General features: G+C 40.0%; 1 protein-coding gene across 2 annotated transcripts in view; it reads right to left on the reverse strand.

Moving 5' to 3' along the window:
• Positions 1-19,640, reverse strand: part of tmcc2 (transmembrane and coiled-coil domain family 2) — a 131,544-nt gene that overhangs the window by 44,500 nt on the left and 67,404 nt on the right. The window contains exons 1-2 of one of the 2 annotated variants that reach the window (XM_080209748.1): positions 11,644-12,030; positions 10,197-10,359 (exon numbers count right to left, since the gene is read on the reverse strand). The exons of the other annotated variant lie outside the window; for it this stretch is intronic. Coding sequence (XP_080065874.1) covers positions 10,197-10,262 — 66 coding nt within the window. The 5' untranslated portion in view covers positions 10,263-10,359; positions 11,644-12,030. Of the gene's footprint in view, positions 1-10,196; positions 10,360-11,643; positions 12,031-19,640 lie in introns of those variants that run through there. 2 annotated transcript variants of the gene reach the window in all.

Consider the following 19,640-nt stretch of genomic DNA (forward strand, 5'->3'; position numbering starts at 1 on the left):
TTTTCCAACAATCAACAATGGTTTCATGGTCATCAGTAGATTCTTAATTCAAGATTTTTTTTATTGAATTCAAATTCCACATCTGCCATGGTGGGATTTGAACCCGGATCCCCAGAACACGAGCTAAGTTTCTGGATTAACCGTCTAGCTGTCGCCTCCCCGATTATACACTGAGTGTCTCTCATCAGCCTGTAAACACAAACTTAAATTTATACAATTAACCTCTAAACTGACAATACAGCAACTGAAGACATACTTTAGAAAACAGATCCTCAACAATAGCAGAGTTACTTAAATACAGCTTGGAAACAAGACAATTCTGCTAATGAGAATCTAACAATTGCCGACTTCTACATTTATTGGATTGTCACGAGACAGATATAAACAAAAACTGCAACAATTCCATTCACACTCATAAAACAAGATTTAAGAAATTTTGTGACAAAAGATTGAAACATAATCATCCTCCACAAGCGCTCCTTCAGTATTTCAGTACAGGTGTTAAAGCTAAACAGCATACATATTTGCACTCTCCTCCTGAAGGCAGTAATTCCTGCAGTGTAGCTTCACAGGCTAGAGCAACACATCTCTCCCTTGTCCAAGCAACCACGAGTCATGTGTTTCTTAGGCCACTTCGTCTTTCAAGCCTGGTCCATTCAATTAAATGGCTGATCATTCACTGCAATGCCACTGTTACATTCAGTCAAGCCCAAGGCTGACTCAACACTCAGAAATGAATGCTTCCCATAATTGACACTGGATAGCAATTGGGACTGAAATTAACATGCCCCCAGCAGATGTGCTTTCAATGGAGGGGGCATGTAAATTAAAGCAGAGATTAACTCATTTCCTGTGTTGCCAAAGTAAAATGCAGATTACACCAAGCACAAACCTAAATTGTGGATCATCTACATTAGGATATCAACGTAGGCATTATTTGATTGGGTAAGAAAAATATAGCAAACCAAAATAAAAATAATAAGAATGATGAAAATGCACAAGTCCATTTGTAAAGGAATAGGCAGGCTAACAATAAGCGTGAAACAGTTTTGCCATATGCCAGCTTGTTGTTTTTCCATAAAGTCTGACTGACAAATCAAAAACAAAATATCCCAGAGGCTGGAAATCAGAAATAACAACAGAAAATGCTGAAAATACTCAAGTGGATCTGACAGCATCTGTAGAGTGAGAAGCAAGTTAACGGTTTAGACCAACGGCCTTTCTTCAGGCCATTAATCTGAGATGTTGGCTCTAGATGCTGACTGCACCTTTGTTCTCATTTCCGATTGCCCAAATGCTTGCATTCTCTGAGCTACATATTATCTAGCAATTTAAATTTACCCACAACAGTTTATTTTGGTACTGGTTTATAACCCACCTTAGCAACTGAAGGTTGCTTTGTAAGCACCTTTATTTAGACTATGATGGTTCCCTAATGCCTTTCACCTTTCAATCACTCCATTTATAGCTTAGAAGCTGCCAGCTCCTAATACCAAGTATCAGCAAAATGACAGGTGCCATATCACAGTACCTTCCAACAGTGGTGTTAAACACTTCCATCAGCTAAAACTCAACCAACCAATCTGTCTTAGATCAGTTTAACTGGGAGCTGATGACAAGACTTTGAAAAATGTAATATTGATGAAGAATAGATTTTTTAATCTGGCATAGCAATCACAGCATTAAGCTTTATAATATTCATAGCAAACCTACAACTAAAGCAGCGGAAAATCACAATTTTATACTTAACATGAAATTGAAGGCATTACTACTGATTTGAGCAGTGAAGTGGGCTAAGCAGAAACAAAAATTTTAATGCAGTATATTTTTAAGACACTGGAATTGAAATTGCTCTCATCTAACTTTAAGACATTAATTTTATTAATTCTATGCTGGTCCTGTTCCCAAGACTTTCTCACTTTATGATACAAAAATAAAATTCTGCATCGATTGTAGAATTTAACAGCACAGGAGGCCTTTTAGCTCTTCTGACTTGTGTTGCTCCTTTGAAAAAGCTACCAAGAAGTCTCTCTTCCGCTTTTTCCTCTGAGCCCCGCAATTCTCGTCTTATCAATTATCTATCCAATTCCTTTATAAAAATTACTGCTGCGTATGCGACTATCTGTATATTTCCGATGTTGTAAACATACTGAAACGCCCATCTCCCATTTAGTTCTTTTGTCAAATATCCAAATTTGTTTCCTCTGGTTACAGAATTACCTGCCAAGAGAGACAGTTTCTCTTCACTTACTCTCTCAGAAGCCCTCAATTTTGAACAGTTCTAATTTCGCCTGAACCTTCTCTGCTCAAACAAAAACATTCCAGCTTCTTCACTCTCCACACACATCTCAAGTCAATCATTTCTGTCATCATTCTTGTAAATCCTTTTCTACTCCAGATTCCAAATACAATACTATAGGAAGGAAGTGAACACAGTGACGAGTGTGCAGGAGAGGTTTACAAGAATGTAGACATTGGAGAGGTTGGGACTGTTTTCATTGGAAAGATGATGGTGAAGAGATTTAACAGAGGTGTTCAAAATTATGAGGGAGGTGGGCAGAGTAGAAAGGGGGAAACTTAGCGCTCATGAAAGGATTAAGAACTAAACTGCACAGATCTGAATTACAAGGGAAACAAATGTGATGTGAGAGAAAAAATTCTCAGCGCATGATTTGGGTCTGGAATGCACTGTCTGGAAGCATGGGTGGTAGCAGTTTCAAGCCAGGAATTCAAGGTGGAATTAGATGATTATCTGAATAGAAACAATGTGCAAGGATGCAGAGAAAAGGCAGGAGAATGGCATCAGGCACAGACACAAATCAGCCAAATGGCCTCCTTCTGCGCTGTAACAATTCTGTGACTCTGAAAAATACTCTAGCTAAGGCCTGAGTTCCAAAGTTTTAGTTCATAAAAGTTTTAAGTATTGGAATAGATTGTTCATTGTTTTGCTTTGTTCTTATTTGTTGCCCAAAACTTTTTTAACATTTGGAAATGCCATAAAAAAAAACCTTTTCATTTTTGGTTTTGGAGGTTCAGCCTTCATCTTCTAATGTCTAAAGGATCATGGAAGAGAAATATCTGGTTACAGGACTTTGAGAGCTGATAAATTTATTTTTGCCCCATTAAGATATTCTACATACCTCTTATTGAAATGCTGCTGATGCTGTCTTCTTTAAAAAGGCTATGGTATAACAAAGTGGTTCTACATCTCAGCCTCAGGCAGCCTTCAGCTATCCATGCTGAAGTACAAGATACAATGCTTATACTATTGAAGTAATTTCTCTCATGCACTCAGTCTCCTGGCCACATGTTTATTTCAAAGATACACTAATGATGAAGATGTTTTCATTTTTAGTTTTACGAAATATCTAACCTTCTTTCTGTCACACAAAGTTGAATCAGAGTATGTGAATCCTCAAAATATGGACATCTTTGATTAAGAGCTAAGCAGAGAGGAGCGATGCACTCAATCACTGAAGAATAAGAGCAGCAGGAATACAGACAAAGCACTGCTAAATACAAGAGGAGGAAAGAGAAGCTTTTTTTTTTAAGATCAGTAAGCAGGCCAGTTAGCATCAAGTGGATTGTATATGCCAAGAGGTGACTCTCCAACAATCCTGCAGAAACCACAGGACCAAAATTCCTGCAGCGCCAGAATTGAGTGAGCTGAGGAATTCTAGTTATCACTGATCCAAATCCCAATAGCATGGTTGTTAATAGAAAGATATTACAAGTTGAATTACAAATCCCCCTTACAAATTCATGGTGATGCATGGGACTGGGAATTTCAGAGCTGGTCCTACATATAAAAAGTTTGATTTTCTATTAAAAATAAAGTATTATAGTACGATGGAGCATGTAGAAGAACCACAGACCCTCTCTCTGCTATATCTTCATGGAACATTTAACTGAGATGCAGAACCACATTATCCTCCAAATACCAACCTCCACATCAGACTTAATGACAGTGACTAAACTTCAAAAGGTTATTCATTGACTACGAAGCCCTCTTGATATCCCCGACTCCATACAAGACACCATATAAATACATTTTCTTTCTTTAATCTTGATGGCTTCTGGTCCATTTTCCAATTAATCAATAACAATTCTGACTCTTCGCACATTTTTAGATAGTTGAGCAAAGTTTAAGATATCAAAACCTCACTTACTCTCGTGTTTCTATTACTCTCATCTGCATTCAGCCATCAAGACAAAAGCATCTCCTTTGCATTTCCCACATCTCCCTGTATGATAAACATTTCTGCTTTATTTGCTCACATTTATCAACTGATGCAAATGTTATTCTTTCATGTTTCAGGTACTGCTCAAATGCTATTGCGTTCCTCTGCACTGCAGCTCTGAGCTAAAACCTGCCCTTTGATTCAGTCCTGTCCCATGATTAATCAACACAAAACATCTGATTAACACAACAAACAGGGCACTTTTACCTCATCTTCACTTTGTAAAACATGACTGCATTATTACCAGCAACAAATTATACTTATCAAAAGTATATTAAACCATTTAACTACTGGAGCATTAGGCATTTTTGTCTATAATGACCACAAAAATTGTATGTGGCATAACAATGGAGCAAAATGAAGGGGATACCATCTGAAGTCCTTCACTCCAGAGTTGGGAGGACATCACCAGAATCCTGTTAGAGAGACAGCCACACTTAAATACAGTGTGGGAACATGCATCATAAAGAAGAAACTCAACAGACAAACTTATGAGAGGTGAGTGCCATTCCAGGTGCCTGACTTGCGAGGTCGTGCTTCTATTTAACTATTTGAAAAAGATGAGCATTTATATAATGCCTTTCAAAATATATGCCATCCAAGTGTGTTTCACATTCAACCAAGTCTCTCTGAAAGCACATCAGAGTATTTTGCAATGTAAGTTTCTTTTGTAAGTACATCTGAGCCTTCTGGATATCGTGAATTGAGCCAGTAAATTAGATATTAAGTTCTTCTATTTTCACATGAATAACTTTTGTTCAATGGACATATTGTCCAAATCTAATGAGACATGCAGCAAGAAGAAAACTTTAATATGTTATGAAAGCTTAAAATTTTGGCAGAACAAAAATAACAAGCTCTGTCCCCTTATCATGAAGGACATGTTCGGTCAATGCTTTAGTGGAACAGTTTGAATAACAACATTACTGCTTTGCCTTGGATGGTGTCAAGCTTCGAGTGTTTTTGTAACTGCACTCATCCAGGCAAGTGAGGAATATTTCATCATATCCCTCACTTGTGCCTCATAGATGGCAGATAGGCTTTTGGGAGTCAGGTGGTGAGTTATTTGCTGCAGGATTCCTAGGCTGTGATGTGTTTTTGCAGATTAAGTATTTATACGGCTCGTCCAGTTCAGTTCCTGGTCAATGGTAATCCTTAGGATGTTGATAATGGGGATTCAGTGATGATGATTTCATTACATGTCATAGGGAAATTATCAGATTCTCTTTTTGGAGATGGTCGTTGTCTGCCACTTGTGACGCAAACATTAGTTGCCACTCATCAGTCCAAACCTGGATATTATCCAGGTCTTGATGTATTTGAACATGGGCTGCTTCAGTATCTGAGAAGTCACAAAGTTATGTAATCAGTGAACGTCTGCACTTCTGACATTGTGATTAAAGGAAAGTGAAGATTAAGTAGCTGAAAATCGTTCCGCCGAGGACATTATCCTGAGGTGATGCCCTGGAAATGAGATGATTGACCTCCATCCACTACAACCATCTTCCTTTGACTTAAACTGGCAGAGAGTTTTCCCCAATTCCCATGGACTCCAGTTTTGCTAGGATTTCTTGATGTCACACTTGGTCAAAATTTTAATCAACTAGCTTTCATTTTGAACATGTTTTTAAAAAGAATCTAATGAATTCAATGGGTTTAACCACATAAGCAGCTGAACTTCATGCTGTCGTGAGTTCTTGGGTTTAAATCCTCAGTTTGTGGTGAGTTAAGTAACCTCAGTTTGGTCAGTTTTGTAGATGATACAGTGACACAACAAACTTCAAACACATTCACACACAAAGCATTATTTCACCTTTGTCACAGCAGCTTTACGTATTCAAGTAAAAAAAAATCAGCGAGAAGTCATTATTATGCAGATCCCTAGTAGACGAGGCAAATCTGATTGGTGACAACTTGAGTTTCGTTCTTTCTAGAAAATACATTTCATAAAACAAAAAACTTAAATAATTTAGATCTTAACTAATTATGCACAAACAGCGTTCTTATTTGTCAAGAGAAGCTGATCTTGTAACTGGTTCAAATTCTGCTTTTCAGTTGGACTCAATGTGTATAAATGACTAGAATTGTCGGTTTTCTCATAAAACCTAATGCTACTTAAAATAGAACACTTCAAAATAAATCAGCAGATGCGTCACAGCATATCACTATGCCTCTAAGAATATAAAGGCTCAAATTTTAATAAAATTTGAGTAGCACACAGGAAGAGGAATTCTCAGTGTCAGTGGAGCAAGTGACCCTCAGGACACACAGCATCTTGCTTGGTAAGGGATTAATTTGCAAGTGTGAACTTGGTGTTCATCGTTCAACCATGTCACATGACACCATTGTCACAGCCTCGCCAAATCTGAATCCACACTTCTCATCTGATTCTATTTATTCATTACATTTTAACACGTCTGTGGCCAGTGGCATACTTGACATTGATGCAGGGACACGAGCGTCACACCACATTTATGCAGCTGTGCAAAGATCTCTCAGATCAAAGATCTTTGCAAGACAAAGATGGGGAACAGAATCCAAAATGTTTCCCCACCGAAAAGTAGAGTCCAAATTACCAACTACTATTCTTAGAAAGTACAAATAAACACAATGGTCTAGGCAGGCTTGAAATAGCAGGCTCACTTGCTTTCTGGACGACAAAGTAATAAATTGCATTTGGGGAAGAAAATAGATGCAAATGTCTACATAATTGACAACCTCTCACGTAAGGTACAACTATGTCTGAGATGGCAAACTGAAACTTGAGACCAAAGCATGCTTCTTGGACTGTGATTAAATTGTATCATTGGGGTAGAGTGCAAGTTCTTTTCACTTTCCTAGCTTACTTGTGCAGGATTGAAAGATCTTTACACATAGTCAACATTGTACGAATAGCTATTTTGGATTAGATCATTTAAAAAAATATCTGAATTTCACTATGCCACCCCCTCACAAATACTTACAGAACTGACTACATTTTATTAGTATTTAAGTGGCTGTGAAGCACCTTGGGATGTTGTGTCAGGAAAGCCGCTATAAAAAAGTTTTGCATTTATAATGAATCTTTCACTTTTATGGGCTTTCTTTTAAAGCTGATCGAAGTACATTTGAATTGTAAACAGACTATACATGCATAGCAAATTCCAATAGAATGAAGTATGATGTTAATGGAGGAATACCTGCTAGCCAGGACACTGAGTTAGCTCCCCTGCTCCTTTTGACATAATGTCATGGAATCTTTGACATTCACCTGAGGGGTCAGACAGGACCTCAGTTTAAAGTCCCACACCAACGTGTTGCACTTCCTCAGGATTGCACTTGGAGCCATAATCTATGCTCAGGTCCAGGATTGAGGTTTGAATCCATAACCTGATTGAGGCACATGTATAAGCAACTAAGCCACAGGTGGCACAGCAAATTTTTTTTCCTTTTTGAAAGTATATTCTTCAGCAACTAAGTTAGGTTCAAAGAAAATGCAACACAAAATGCATGGAGGTCAGCAATATGTGGACATTTGTCAAATAAAATGCTTTTATTGGTTTCAATTGGAATAGCGAAGTTAAGAATCCAGGTTTGCTTGAAGTGCAGACATGCATTTTTAAACATTTGTTCTTGGAACATGATCACCACTCGAAAGGCCAGCAGCTATTGCCCATCACCCACTGCAATACTGTGCTAAAATAGCTTTTTCTTCACAACACTAGTAAACTAGTGGATGATTAAAGTATTGATCCAACTCCACAACAGAATAGATTATCAATTGAAGCTTAAAAGACTAACGAATAAAAATGCCCAGGCTGCGCTCCCCCCAGTGCCCTGCCTGCACGCTTTAATAAGGGGATCAGGGGTTATGGGGAAAAGACAGGAGAATGGGGATGAGAAAAATATCAGCCATGATTGAGTGGCAGAGCTGACCCAATGGGCCAAGTGGCCTAATTCTGCTCCGATGTCTTATGGCACCCTCCCCAGGTCCCCATCCACAGCACACCCTCCCCAGGGATCCGCCAAGGCCAGGCCAGATCTGAGACAGTGCTGCACTACCCCTACCCACTTGCTCTTGAGTAAGCCCCACCCGCAAACGCTGGTGTCCTCCTTCAGCCTGATTGCCCACACTCACCAGCCCTCTGCAGTCCGCCAGACCCGAACTGCCTGCACCCCACTGAGCTCACCTGTCTACTCGACTCCTGCAGACAAGAGCCACAATATGAAAATATTTAACCTGCAGCTTAAAACATACAACTTGTCCAATCACAGGCTGCTTTCTCCATGGAATTTATGCTGGCAAGCTCACTCGTGGATATCCACAATCCCTGAGCAAATGTAAGAATTCTGTCAGGGACGTTTTGGAGTTGGACAGTTGTCAACACAATAACAATTTGATGGGCCGCATGTGGCCCGTGGGCCAGGACTTGGGTAAGCCTGCTCTGGATGTCCCACATTTTAAGTTAAGATAGCATATCAACCCTTTCTGGTTATACTATACTAACTTGAACACCTTTTCAGATGTCAGGCAATTTAATAAATTCAATTGCACCATTTTGGCATGGTAGAATTGAACGCAACATCTGGATTATTATTGTATAGTCACTACACTGTCATGTTCCACTGAAATAAGCCTGTGACGTCAATAGAATAACAACTAGCATAAGACTGTAGATTCATTAATTTGATAATTAATAACATTTTTTGCGGCATTTTTTAAAAACATGTAGACAAACACGTGAGAGTACCATTTTAGTCAATGAATCACTGATTAAAATGGTTCACAACATCATTGACCTGTTGCAAAGTATTGAGATGCCATTCTGGCAGACAACGGTTAATTTTAAATTGTGATATCGAGAACCATGAGCGAAAAGTATTTTAGTAGAATTAACAAAGGCATGATAACACAGTAGTTAACACTGCTGCTTCACAGCTACAGGGACCTGGGTTTGATTCCCAGCTCGGGTCACTGTCTGTGTGAAGTTTGCACATTCTCATCGTGTCTGCGTGGGTTTCCTCCAGGTGCTCCAGTTTCCTCCCACAGTCCAAAGATGTGTGGGTTAGGTTAATTGGTCATGCGAAAATTGCCCCTTAGTGTCCTGGGATGCGTAGGTTAGAGGGATTAGCGGGTTAAATATGTAGGGATATGGGGTAGGGCCTGGGTGGGATTGTGGTCGGTGCAGACTCGATGGGCCAAAGGGCCTCTTTCTGCACTGTCGAGTTCTATGATTATATGAGTCAGAATCGGTAACCCACACTTCCATCCATCCAAGCAGCCAATTTGCACAAAAACAAGCATATGTCAAAATCTCTTAAAAAGCTTTAAGCAGTAATGTCAGCACCTTCAACATACAGTGGACTAACATTTGATTTTCTTTTAGATTCTAATGAGGGGGCAAATAGCATTAAGTGCAGCGAAAACATATTAGAAATAATAACAAGGATGGAATTCAACTGATGAAGTAATTTCCAAATGCAGAACATCCAGATTTAATTTTCAATTCTTCGGATATTTTGTTATTTTTAAACAAAGGAACTACATGCACTGAACATGGCAGCATGGCTAGAAGCAGCAAGACCAGGAGAAAAGACTGGTAAGAGATATACCAACATAGAGATACTGTTTAAAAAATTCTGACAATATAGCAATATCAATAGAAAGTTTATTCCTAAAGTTCTACAGTATCAGAATCCCCTATAAAATATACAAAGCTATAATTAGTGGACTGGAATCATGTTAATGGTATTGACCTGATGACAGAATGCACTGGACATTAAACATATTTCACCGCTGATCTTATTTCAAGCAACCAATGTGGTGGAAATTTCCAATGGTGTGACGTTAAATCATTATCTGAAGACTGACAGTCAATATTCATTGCTCAGATCAGCATCACTGCTACATGGAGATGCCAAATTACAAACCTTTTGTTTAAACCCATGCATGCCAATAAAACATGTAGTACTCACAAATGTTCCCAGCAATGAATTAAGCAGAAAAATTCTTCCACCCGCAGAGGAATGATCTATCTGCATATCCCGTGTCACAAAGCACAAAATCGATCAATTAAATATCCGGTGTGTGATCCTCATCACTGCTCGAGTAGAAAGCCCTCAACACAAGGAATCCCTTCTGTCAGCAGTAGTTAAGGAAAATAAAGAGGCTGCTCTTCCCAAATGCTGCAGCACAAGCGCCGATAGAAACCGGTTCCTGCTGGTTTAAATAGAATCATCTTGCAATGCTTGATGAATTACATAGACCAAGTCTTTAACTGTAGCATCTCTCACACTAAACGCACAAATGGCAACGTGTGCACGATGCACAGTTTAAGGTAACATTCTATTTATTCCCTTAATCTAAGATCATTCACCAGCATTTCCATAACGCAATACCTCTGCAAAAATTATACTCAGAGCACAGAAATGCAATGTGGTTCTACACAGCTTCATTTTATTTATGAAAAGGACTGTAGGGGAAAAAATGAAATGATATTAGGAACAAGTGCCAGTACATTGTGAGGAAACTCCCAACTAATCATGACTGTGATACAAATTTTGACCAACCCATTGTCAATCTGGAATAAAGCAAGTGTGCATGGGTATCATACATACAACACACAAAGAAGTGATGTATAATGATCCAACATGTAGGTATGTAAAAAATACAAACTGCAAACATTAAAACCCAGCATGTTTCCGGTTCCATTATTCTTTGCTTCAATAGGTCTTCAGCAGCCTGAAGGCAGCTGACAGCCCTTGCTATGTGTGCAGTTTTTCCATTTTCCACAGTTGCCTTGACTCTATAGTAACTACTCTGAAGAATGAAATAGCAAATTAAATTGCAATGAGCACAAAAGCTGCTACTGATCTTCCATAGCTGCATCATTGTAAACTGACACTGGGTGCTTATCAATGCAAGATGTGGCAGCATGACAGATCAGCTGCTGGCCACAAAGCTATGAAATGCCTATCCCTTCCTCGAGGCCACCTCAGTCCAACATGTATTTCTGTAGCATGCTATACAAATCCAATAACAATTAGTATTGTTATATTGGTTGCGAAGTTTAAAAAGACCACTGGTGTAGGAATAAAATGTATTTTATAAACTGTGACGTGTTCACTATTTCACAATACTTAATCCATCTTTGATATCAATACTACTTCAAATAGAGACAGTTGAACTCTGTTAAAAAAACACATCAATTTATCATGGGCACTATACAAAGAGCATAAGCAATGATTTAAATGTGAAAATGTTACATTGGGTCTGCCAAATGTTTAGCATATTCTTGGAAGAAGCTGAGTTTTGTCGGTGTTACTTTATCAATAGTTCAATATCTTGTTGTAGGCTATGTAATCCTCATCAACATATTGTTAAAACATGCAGAACAGCATTACACTCAATACAAAAGGATACTTTACAACTGTGCCTTTCGCTTACGCTGAGCGAGAACTGTAAAATTCAATTAACATCTGTAGTTCAACATTCAGGAAATAAAAGGTATTTTCCCCACTATTTTTCTTTCTCTTTCGTGTACAACCCGACTTTGCCACACTGCAATCCGAGATTTCCAGACCATGTTTCACGCTGCATGCACTACTTGAGCTCTGAAGTCGAGGCTTCTAATGCCCTGTCGTACAAACCCTATTGGTAATTCACAAACCAGACAACCTGCAACGTGATCCATTCAGGCCAAAAGTGACTGTCACTCACAAACCACGAGCTGAAGTCAGCCTCCAAATTCAAGCAGAAAAAACCTGCAGCACACATTTCATTACCAAAACTGCCAGAATGCAACCAGTTAGATATATTTACGCTGGCAGGAAACAGTGCTGATCAGCCATCCTCTAACTACAGCTGTTTCAAGTTTGTTTCGTCTGCCAAAGCGACAAGAATTGATTGAGAAAGAATTTCCAAAATCATGCAAGGCCATAAAGGGAAGCAAAGGCAATTCCTCCCATGCCTCCTCCCTCCCTCCTCCTCCAAAAAAGTGTTTACAAAACACTCTGCACATTTGTTGCAATCAATCTGCTAAAATTACGCAGTCCTGACACGACTGGCTTGGATACTTAACACCTACAAATATTCATAGGTGAACTGACACTTGAATCACAGCAAACATGTTACCACTTAGACCTTGATTCAGCAAGAAGAAAATTAGTTTGCAGCATTCAAATCAAACTGCATGGCAAAATGTCTCAGAATATTACGCAGCTCTGAAATTACTAGAAAGTACAGATGGGTACCTATTAGCCCAAAGCTTCAAGTTATTCCGTTCTCATAAGTGAGAATTGAAGGTAGCCGGTGATGTATTAATTACAACGGCACACTCCACTGAGCTACATTAATTTAGCGCAAAAGTCAGCACAGGACACAAATAACTTTAGGTTTAAGTAAAAACTTTTAATACAAAAACTCAAATTAACACCAGAAAATAGCAAGATCAGCCAACTGAAAACAAAACAAATTCAAGGTTTGAATAGTTAATCCACAAATGTGAAGAGCCCAATGTATATTATTTCTTGACATCAAGAGCGCAAGGAGAATTATTGTTTGGATTCTGATTGTACCCCCTAATTTCAACAAATTACAGGCTCCGACTATAACTGTTAACTGTTGTTGGATATAGGAACGATGACAAAATGTTAATACAATCCACTTAAAGCATTATTAGAATGCATAGGAAAATATAAAATGAGTGAAAACCATATTGTTAATGAAATCCTCTCCTTCCAAATGTACAATGAGGAATTTACGTTCTCAAGATGTGAGGTTTGGAAGAGCAGCCTATGGGCAGCACTCTATCCATTTATAGAGTAAAAGCATAGGTGGCCTTTGTGTAGTACGAGTTTCCAAATGAAAATACGCTTTGTCACATATGTCCAGGCTTCTTTTGCCAGCTCACTGAGCTTTTTCAGGACATGTGTGTAAAAATACCTGTCTCAAAATGTGATGCTGAGTCCAGCCTGGGAATAAGCATATTTCAGTCATGACATAGACACAGTGACATACTAAACAAGCACAGCTGGCTGTAAATGCAGCACACAGCTGAACACTGGTAAAATATTGATAGGTTTGGACAAAGCTCCATCAGTCAATTGTTCTCCCTGTGGCATATAACATATATGCATTTAAATGGAAGCTACACAAATACATGGAGGGGAAAGGATTAGAACAACATGTTGATAAGAGTTAAATTAAACTGGGAGGAAATGTGTGTGGAATATAGACACTGGCATAGACCAGCTGATCTGAATGGCCTATTTCTGTACGATAAATTCTACGGAATTAAGCACAGACCAAGAGATTTATACTTGATAGTATAATAATTATGCAAGGCTTGGGAGTCAGGAGGAGATGATACTGCACAAGTATTAAAGCATCTGCCAACAAGTTTCAATGTGGCAGTTCATTGGATGGCAATCAAGTGTAGAATTCCTCTTTTCCTAGTTTAGTAGTGCAGTGATCAAATGTACCTTGAGAGGAAAAATACAAACCGTGCAATACAAGTGGAGTTGGTTTAAAAATCCGATTACAAATATGGGTTTTGAGAAGATAATTTAAGGGAAGGTGGGTATTAGCAAGTTAGTGAGGCTCGCTGAGAGAATATGGTCAGGAAAATTAAGGCCTCACACAAATAGCAGTGTGGAGAGAAGCAAAAGTCATAGGATTGAATGGACATAGAAACAAGACTGAAAGACTGCAGCATTATTACTGTAAAACACAATGGCAGACAATGATTTAAACTCAATGCCTTGGACACTTGGAGCCAATAGAAATCAACAAAGATAGAAGTGATGAGTGACTGGAAGATGTGATAAACGTAGCTGAGTTTTGAATGGGGTTCACCTACAGTGAAGCTTAAGAAACCAAGCACAGAAGGCACCAGAGAATTTGAGCTTAAGAGATAAAGGTTAATGGTTAGTACTGCTGCCTGACAGCGCCCGTGACCTGGGTTCAAGAAAGTCTTGGGTGACTGGGGAATTTGCACATTCTCCCTGTGTGCGTGGATATCCTTCGGGTGCTCTGGTTTCCTCCCACAGTCCAAAGAGGAGCAGGTTTGGTGCACTGGTCATGCTCAATTACCCATTTGTCCAAAGATGTGTAGGTTAGGTTGATTAGCCATGCTAAGTACATGGGGTTATGGGGATAGGTGAAGAGGATGCCTGGGTAGGGTGCTCTTTCAGAGAGTCAGTGCAGACTCAACAGGCCGGACGGTCTCTTTGTTAACTGTAGGGATTCTAGAGACAGTAAGAGGTCTCATAAAACCAGGTTAAAGTCCAACAGATTTATTTGATCGTAAACCCACTAAGAACATAAGAAATAGGAGGAGTAGGCCATCTAGCCCCTCGAGCCTGCCCCGCCATTCAGTAAGATCATGGCTGATCTGTCGTGGCTCAGTTCCACTTTCCCGCCCTCTCCCCATAACCCTTAATCCCCTTGCCTATCAAAAACCTATCGACCCCCGTCTTAAAAATATTGAGCAAGGCAGCCTCCACCACTTCAACGGGCAGAGAATTCCAGAGATTCACCACCCTTTGAGTGAAGAAGTTCCTCCTCAACTCCGTTCTAAACCACCCCCCCTTTATCTTGAGGCTGTGCCCTCTAGTCCTACTGTCCTTTCTGAGCGGGAAGAGCCTCTCCACCTCTATCCTATCCATCCCATTCATCATCTTATATGTCTCAATGAGATCTCCCCTCATTCTTCTAAACTCTAACGAGTACAAACCTAGTTTATTCAGCCTCTCCTCATAGTTCAACCCCCTCAACACTAACTAGGCTTACTATCAAATTAACTTGTTGGATTTTAGCCTGGTGTTGAGACTTCTGACATTTTTTTTCCCCAGTCCAACACTGGCATCTCCACATCGGGATTCTAAAGCACAGGAAAAGATCACACTTACAGTTGGATGAGCTGACTGGGGTGATAGGGGAAGGTGAATTGAAAACCCATTGGTACAGTCAGGGGAGTCAAAGAAAATTGTGGCAAAGCAGCTGTGGCTTGTGTCTGTAAAAACAGTAATACAAATGGATTCCCTTTGTGAAGGATTACCCTAGAACCTCTGAAGGGCAAGAGTGGCTGAGATGTCATTGGTACAAGTATAAAAAGAAGCTGTAGGGCAGTCAGCTCAGCTCCATTTCAGTTCTGGTCATCTTCATGTTATATTCAACCATGCAGCTGATAACACTAGATAATAGTTACTCAACAGACACATTAGGGCCAAGAAGAGAGAGTGCTAAACAATGCTTGAATATTACCATCCTTATTATTCACCTCACTGATCCCATTATATATAAATTGCTTCAAATTAAATAGAAACTGCAGGACAGGAACAGACCATTTAAATCAATTGGGCTCGTATTTACACTTGACTACAGCCTCCTCACACTAACGGGCAGTACGATGGCCGTGGTTAGCACTGCTGTTTCATAATGCCGTGGACCCGGGTTCAATTCCCGGCCTGGGTTACTGTCTGTGCGAGTTGGCACATTCTTCTCATATCTACTTGGGTTTCCTCCAGGTGCTCCAGTTTTCTCCAACAGTCCAAAAGATGTGCTGGTTAAGTGCACTGGCCATGCTAAATTCTCCCTCAAAATATTTAAACGGGTGCCCGTGTGGAGACTAGGGGATTTTCACATTAACTTCAGTGTTAATCTAAACACACTTGTGACAAAAAGAAATAAACTTAATTTACCTTCTTCTGTCCTCCACCCAGATCCATGTGTACACTGTGTAACAAGGTTGAAAGATTTACTTCTGCAAGAACCTTAATTCATCACTTTCATCAAGTAACAGATCAGAGACCATCAGCACTTCACTCAACAGTTAGAAAAAACAAAATATTCTTTTCACGTGACTCTCTCAAACAGATTTCAAGTTTTGATGACCAAAACCAGGAACAGGACTGCTGGGTGTTTTCCCACAGCTCAAGAATATCAAACACCTGCTTTGCTGGAATCCTAGCAAGGAAACAAATGCCACCAGTATAGCAGCACAAAGAATTCATACGCCCACCATTTACACTTCACTGGAATGTGAGAGATATCACTGTTTGAAGATCAGATACAGTAGAACTGTGAAGATGTTTTTAAACTAATGTGAGAAACAAGGGTGTAAATAAATTATTTATAACATTGCAAACAAATTTAGAAATTGAACTAAGAATTGCAAAAATGTTATATTTTAGAATAGCTAATAAAACATGTTTAACAAGGCTTCCTCCCCAGCTTTCATGGATAAATTCACTGTCCTAGGACAGTCAGCAAAGTAAGAAGTCTCAACACCAGGTTGAAGTCCAACCAGTTTATTTGATAGTAAACCCACAAGCTTTCGGAAACGCTGTTCCTTTGTCAGGTCTATGGAAAGTTCTGATCAGAGAAGAGCATATAAAGGCACACCCTTCTCTGATCACAACTTTCCACACACCTGACAAAGGAACAGCGTTTCCAAAAGCTTGTGGGTTTACTATCAAATAAACTGGTTGGACTTTAACCTGGTGTTGAGAGACTTCTTATTGTGTTTACCCCAATCCAATGCAAACATCTCCACATCTCAGACAGTGAGACACAGAAGGAAGTCCCTAATCCAATCCCTGGGTAAACTAGCTCATCTCATGCCGAATCATGCTGGCTAAATGTGCGGACGGTGGAAGGAAAATACTCGGTTCCCATTCCTGATCAGTAAACCAATACATATTTACCACAAAGCCAGTCACAGCAGCTCCAAGTGCTTTTTATACACTTTTTGTGGAGCAAAAACCTGGTAAAACAGCCACAAGCAGCAGCAAACTAGTTAAGCCAAGCAGCAGAATTCCTCTTACACCTGACTGCTGTGCTTGCATGGCAATCAGATAACAGGGTCAAATAGGGGTAGGGGTGGTGGACGTTTGCAAGTTGCAAATGAACCTCGACCTCAGAGCCACAATTATCTGGTGGTAAATTCAACCAATGAAACTGCTGCTGAGAGATTTCAAACTTGGGATACATTCAACCACATTATTCAGAAGTGAAATATTCAAGTGCCAATGCATGGTGTTAGTAAATCCCCTTATGATTATGCTTTGAAAATTTATGTCACTACAAGCTGCTATCAAAAAGTAGTTAGAAATTGGTTGGTTCAATAAGGCAGAATATCAGTGCATTAGGTATTGTAAAGCCAGAAAGTCAATCTTAGGGACAGTTACAGACGAGCTAAATGATAAGCTAAAATAAGATGCAACTGACAGGTGATCCAAACTAACAATGAAGAGCAGAAAAATTAAGTTCTAAAGAATCAAAGGCGTGCGCAACCAATTAATGCAAGCGGGCATGACCTTTTAATGTTTTTGTGCAGCTGCACAGAAACCTAAGTGGGCTGACGTATACTTGACCTGTGCTGGAACTTTCAAATTGCTGTGCAGCTGATAAGGAACATTGGTTACAAGATAACCACAAATGATAGGGTTTCCGCTTTTTCTTTCTTTATCAGAAGTGAATTTTAAAACATTCAATAGCTTTAGAATTAAAAGTTGCCTTTATGTTCTGGTGAAGCACAGCAAAATATGGTGCACCGCGCACTGCGACTTTAAATTTGTTCATTTGCAGAGTGTGAGCATCACTGGCAGGACCCACATTTATTGTCCATCACTGAGCACCTGCAAGATAATGGCAAGCTTGCTTGAACTGCTGCATTCAAGTGCTGAAGTTACTGTAACAGTACTGTTGGGAGGGGTTGTTGGAAGTGTGGAAGTTCTCCCCAGAATGCAGGCAGAGTGGAAAAATGCAACAGCTGCTCACAGGAGTTGAATGAACTATTAAGTTCTTGGTTGCCAGGCTTCAGAACTCAGCACTTCTGCATGGGGTCAGGACATGTCAATAGGCCACATTGGCCTGCAGCTAAAACACTGCAGACGACCGGGGAAAGTTTGAAAAAGAGTGCTGCATCGACTGCTGCACTAGTTTATTGGAAAAATCAAAAAAGGCACAGGCATACACTGAAGTTTGATCTTTCAAGCTTCAACTGGAGGATGAGGAGGAGGAGGAGGAGGAGGAGGAGCGAAGGTACTATTAAAAATGTTTGAGAACATTTGCTTGCCAGTGAAGAAAGCCACACAACAGGAGTGCACTCTACACTATCAACCAACGATTTGATGAATTGCTACTGCAACTTTAAATATTTTAAGAAGAAAACTGATGAGTTAATCAGAGATTGCATAGGCTGTGGGGCCCATAGCCATCTTGTCTGCAAGTAGCTCCTTCAGGAAAGGAGTTTAACATTGCAATTAACCATCAGCACATTCATGTTCAATAGTCAGGAAAAAAAAACAGCCATGAGTTAGGAGGAAGCAGAAATTTTTGTGGTACGGGGCAGGCTCTGCCTCAGCTGTGGTGACCATCACCTTCAGAACAGAAGTGTGTTTGGTCAACACTGTAACAAATACAGCAAATGGAATAATTCTGCAAAATGCTGCAGACCTAAATCATAGCAGCTTTCTGATGCCAGCAGCCACATTGCAGCCAGCCATTCCTCAAGGGTTCGGAGCCTGAGCAAGGTACATGAGCTGGAGTTAAGTCAGAACAACCAAACCACTGAGCCTGTGATAGTGTCAACACTGTTATCAAGAAGGGTGAGATGGCTTGCATCAACGCAAGGCTAAGGCAAACATTGACAAGTACCGTCCTGGTAAACGCTGTGGGAACAAGATCTACATTTAGCACCAGACCCCAATACCAAGGTGGATCTCATGGTCGATGATGGATAAACAATCAGCATACAGGACAGCTTCAAGTTACACAGACTGCAAGGCCACTGTTAGGTCTTTGGTACAGCATCTCTTTGGGGCTCATCCACCTTGGTCTAGAGGTACATGCTCTGCAGCACCAGACCTCAGGAACTTTTTAAACTGTGGTACGATCGGTAAGCTACTTGTAACGTACCACGAGGCGAGATGACTCAGTGTCATTAATAGTCTGTGCTCCAAAAAGAATACCTTTGGCTGTGAAGCAGAAAGTTGTCAACAAACTGTATCAGACGATTACACTGGGTATCATTACTCCCATAGACATGGCCACAAAATGGTTTCAGCAATGTTACAAATATGGCATGGTCGATGTTTGCCTGCCCAGTGCACTTAAACAAGGCACTGCACAGCCCTCAGCACCCTTGGAAGATGGTTGCTAACACACCCAAAAGAAAGGTCAACAGCTTGGTTGCGAAATGCAGATTCTGGCAAATTCCACTTGAAGTCTGGACTACATTCACGTCTGCAGTCGGCAAATACTATTTTCTTCACATGCCCTATGGGATACTTATGGGGCACTGGCAGCAAGCTTTTCCAATCATGCATGGAGCAACACTTTGCAAGCCAACCCTGCAAAATCAATCATCAATGACATCCTGGTTTGGGGTCATACAACACAAGAACATGATGTAT

Source organism: Carcharhinus amblyrhynchos, chromosome 22, assembly GCF_965287045.1.
Source record: "Carcharhinus amblyrhynchos chromosome 22, sCarAmb.v2.hapA, whole genome shotgun sequence".
Lineage (NCBI taxonomy): Eukaryota > Metazoa > Chordata > Chondrichthyes > Carcharhiniformes > Carcharhinidae > Carcharhinus > Carcharhinus amblyrhynchos.